Source organism: Zerene cesonia, chromosome 12, assembly GCF_012273895.1.
Source record: "Zerene cesonia ecotype Mississippi chromosome 12, Zerene_cesonia_1.1, whole genome shotgun sequence".
Taxonomy (NCBI): Eukaryota; Metazoa; Arthropoda; class Insecta; order Lepidoptera; family Pieridae; genus Zerene; species Zerene cesonia.
Window position 1 is genome coordinate 2,416,741 of NC_052113.1, and position 4,750 is coordinate 2,421,490.

Below are 4,750 nucleotides of genomic sequence, written 5' to 3' on the forward strand. Positions count from 1 at the left end.
GTGGATTATGGCCTGAACCCTCATAGGAGGCCTGTGTCCCAGCAGTGGGAACATATATGGGCTGATGATGATGAAAAAAAGTCATTTACCCTTTAAACTTACTTATTCCAGTAAATGTTAAGTCACACATGTTGTGAACATTGCTTAATAGCATTTAATTCACTTCAGCGAGCGCGGACGCGTGGGCGAAAAGCATGATAGATCGATAATAATTGTTACTAATTGGCTGTGATTGCGTGCTTATTATGTTGTTGATTTATCGTATTTTTAGATGTGTTTATTAGATATTTTTAGATCTATTTATTTACATGTCAAGTGGTAAAAATAGCAGCATCAGAATAAAAATAGAAAGAATAAAGTATTAACGTTATTTTGCAATAGGAACTAACAGTAAAGTAGTTCATAACATTGTAAGCAATCTCTTATGATATATTGGCTCTGTTATTATTTTATATATTTGTGCTAAGTTGTATGTAGCACAAATAACATAGTTATTAATATTGCTAATACGTATTTTCCAGTTCAACAAGGATAATCCTTTAAAATGATGCTTCCTACACAAAGCTACCTCGATAATGTCAGCTTTTCACAATTGCCAATAATCTCCTCGCACTAGATAAAGTTGACCATCAAATTGTGGGCGAAGTCGTGACTCATGCTTAAAACAGCGTAGCGTAGAATTGATATGTCACCGAAAGAGGTCTGATTAATGTTACAATTACGGATACCGGTTTTCATCTCATAATTATGATTAGAGCTGAGGATTTCCTGCGTGTCAATGACATTGAATTTGAGGAGGGTTGGGTCCTTACTGTTCGGAGAAGAATGTTTTAATAATATTGACGTCGTTTCTTTGTAGCGTGTCGGCTAATAATAGGATGTGATTTGTAAACGAGATATGTTTTGGTGTTGGTTAAAGAGCTATTCTAAGGGTTTACACGGGTTTATCGAATGTGTCAATTACATAAGCGCGTTTGTTTGGCGATCGGAAATTGACTTATACCTACTTCGAGTGGATTCGATACAAAGATAGAACAATGGTTTTTCTGTATAAAATGGGCCTGTCCAAATGTGGCATATTGTTTTTTTTTTTTTTTGGAAAAATATTTCGATAGTACTAATATCGTATGTCCACTAACTCGGACTGGTCAATGATAAAGTTGATAAATTTGCTACCAAAAGTAATTTCGCTTACATAACAATGCTTATACATTTATCAGTATTGCATATTTGGTAATGTTTTGTCTACAATGTTTGTTTTTAAATATGTCTGTGGAGTTTTATTAATATTTTTATTAAGATTACTGGCTTTAAATTGGCTAAGAATATAAGATCGATAGTAGACTGCGAGATAATTTTGATGTGTAATGAATGAGTTATTAACTGATATTTCTAATTGGGGTTATCAGATTTGATTGCTTTAATCAAAGTATTTTAAATGATTATAATTAATGATGTATTTGATTCGAAACTATTTATTTTAAATATTATTGTTTGTTCAATTCCGTGTTGTTACTGTTTTATAAATTATTTTATTGAAATGTATAGATTTTTTTTTATTTATTTTACAAAGTCACGTACAAAGTGAAGTGAATAAATATTGCCATATTCTAAGTAGAATAGAGTTTCGCGGAATCACATTATTCTGTATAAGTACAGCTTATATTTATTTTTCCAAGAAGGAAAAAATCTGTAGTATGCGATGCGATCCTTGACCTAATCTACTCATAATCTTTACCACGTTTTTAAACTTAGGCAATAATTGTACTTTATATGTACTGAATCATTTTCAATGCAATCTTGTTTTACATGTTTATACATGAAATACTATGAATACTTTTATTTTCTTATAGAAATTATAATTTTTAATTAATTCATATTATTTAGTTATCTACTTAAGTTTTTTCCGTAGTTTCTAAAAATACTTCTATTTATTACCTAGTCCATGACGTGTATATTATATGTAACAATTAATTTCCAGTGGGTTCGGTTACATCGTGGGTTCGGTCGCCGGGGCGGCGGCGGGCGACTGGCGCTGGGGGCTTCGCGTGACCCCCTTCCTTGGGGCTGTAGCCGTGTTCCTGATCGCTTTCGTAATGCAGAACCCGGAGAGGGGTCAAGCGGAGGATAGCCGGATGAAGCCCACCACGTACAAGGATGACCTGCGATCCTTGGTTAAAAAGTGAGTTGGATGAAGTCATTAATCCTTCGTAGTATTTATTGCAAAATCTTCGCAATAAAAAATTAATCAAAGAAAAAATAGTATACCTTTAAATTGTGTCTTAAATAAAGAATGAAAAATAGATATAATTGCAAATATTTACATATTCTAAGGTTAAAATTTAACGTGCAATGCCCCTAAATTACTCACTAGTCGTGTACCGCAGTTTCAGTCACGTTTCATTTATGTCTTACATGATGTTAGATAGCCCTCTTCCATAAATGGACTGTTAAATAAAACAAATAATTTTACAAATTAGACCAGTACTCTGACATTAGCGCGTTCTAACAAACACAAATTTTTCAGCTTTAAATTATATATTAGTAGGTATAGATATCAGAATATAGAAAACCTATGAATTTAATTTAGAAATAGTTATAGTTTTTAATGTGTACTAAAAACTATTGTTATTTCTGAATGGAATAACGTAAATTTAAATTTATCGAGCAATTTGAATTAATTAACTTTTATAATTCGGTACTTGCAATGAATTTTAAATGTCACATAATAACTAATCACAAAACGTAATAAAAAATAAATTAACACATTATGTATGTACTGTCTGTCTTTATCGCAACACATTTTATGAAATGTTACTTAAATTAATGAAACTGTAATTTTATAATGAACTTTGCAATTTATGGAGTTGTAATAATAAGATTATGTCCTTCTAGGTTTTTTACCCTTTTTGTCTTTACCGCGTGAACGTTTCCGCGTTGACGGACTGACGGAATTTAATGTAGTGTGTGAATAATTTACAAATTTATTTAGTGATTAATTTCATAGTTAAATAATTATATGAAATTATTTTTCTTTTCCTTTCAGTCCATCTTTCATGCTGTCAACGCTAGCGTTCACCTGCGTGGCCTTTGTAACGGGAGCACTCGCTTGGTGGGGACCGCAGTTCATCTACCTAGGTCTGACGCTGCAGCCCGGCGTCAACATCACACTAGAGAGGTATGTACTGGTTAGACACAAGAAAAGAAAATAAAAGAAAAAACAAAATATGTTGACGTTCGAATATGACATTCTTAATTTGAATTTTATAAAGCCGAAATTCGCTTTTCAATTTGAATTTGTTTTTTTTTCTATTTTTGAATTCGGAAAGGAGTACTTATACTTAGTGCACGTCAAAGCGTTAACCTGACGCCGCGCTATGATGCCGAATTGAGTTGTACTACGCGCTTTTAGCTTTATTAGATAGAACGCGTACGCTTTTAGACGCTATATTACCGCGTGTATTATTAGCACAATTCACAATATATTAAAACAATTCGACCATATAGCGCGGCGTCAGTTCAGCTCTCTGACGCGCTCAGTAAGCGTTCTGTTTGACAAAGGCATCAATGTTTAAAATATTACGATATTACGTATTTGATGATTTAGTAAATTTATACCTGAACAAGCTTTAATTGTTTAAATTACATTGAAATTTTGTTAAATTTAGTATACCTATTTCTTACAATGTTACGTTCTGAGTGTTTTTTTAGGCGATATATTATAAGAAAGCGCTTTTATTGCACATCAATCACGTTTTCTTATGAATTGAAGTTCTTAAAATGTAAACTTGGATTTTTCAGTCAGAATTACGTTATGCGTAGTTTGATCTTCGTCATAACGTTAAAAAAAATTACTTTTCAAAATATGAATGATATTCTGCCGTTTATGCTCTTTATATACAAAACAAAGATCCAAATTTATGTCAAACTATGTGCTGCGTCAAAATTCATAAAATGTGCTTCAAAATTTGACTAACAAGAATATTCACACATAAAGACAGCAGTGTGAAAACAATTGAGCTTTGTATGAAGTCATGAGTACACGGCTGTTTTATTTATGTTATTTTATATTTAACGTGATTAAATTTATTAGCAAAAACATTTTTTTTAGAAAAAAGTATAGTTCGTCTTTTGTTAGAGTGTGGTCTGTTTTATAGTTATATGTATTTAAATTGAAAAAGTTATCCTACAATGTTGAAATTTTTGAATTGCGTGACGATTTGTTATTTTACGAAATAATAAAAAATGCTTATTTCTCGATAATCAATGTAGGTTGTACTTTTGATGTACTTTTAATTCAAAAATTCTTTTAAATAAAGTAAAGTATCCTTTTTGTATATACTATTAGAATCGTGTAGACTGCAAAATTTATACAAGAATAGACTATATGAAGAAGCAGTAGTAGGTGCATTGTTTAAAAAAAAAAAACAATGAGCATATAAGCACGCGGTGCGTGTCTGTGACGGCCATGTCTGTGACGGTGTGGCGGTGTTGCGCAGCGTGTCATACAAGTTCGGGCTGGTGGGCATGCTGGCGGGCGCGCTCGGCGTGCCGCTCGGCTCGGCGCTCGCGCAGCGGCTGCGGCGGCGCGCGCCCGACTGCGACCCGCTCATCTGCGGCTTCGCGCTGCTCGCCTCCGCCCCGCTCGTGTACTTCGCCCTCGTCGCCGTCAGCTCCTTCCCCCCCTTCACCTACGTATCCATATTCCTCGGGATGCTCACCCTCAACCTCACGTGGTCCATCGTCGCCG

At 33.9% G+C, this 4,750-nt stretch overlaps 1 protein-coding gene across 3 annotated transcripts in view; it reads left to right on the plus strand.

Moving 5' to 3' along the window:
- The window catches only part of LOC119830997 (protein spinster), a 30,354-nt gene that overhangs the window by 18,942 nt on the left and 6,662 nt on the right, over positions 1 to 4,750 (plus strand). For 2 of the 3 annotated variants that reach the window (XM_038354199.1, XM_038354197.1), the window contains exons 4-5: positions 1,982 to 2,182; positions 3,047 to 3,178. In XM_038354199.1, coding sequence (XP_038210127.1) covers positions 1,982 to 2,182; positions 3,047 to 3,178 — 333 coding nt within the window. Of the gene's footprint in view, positions 1 to 1,981; positions 2,183 to 3,046; positions 3,179 to 4,499 lie in introns of all 3 variants that reach the window. The other variant, XM_038354198.1, reaches the window with a different exon arrangement.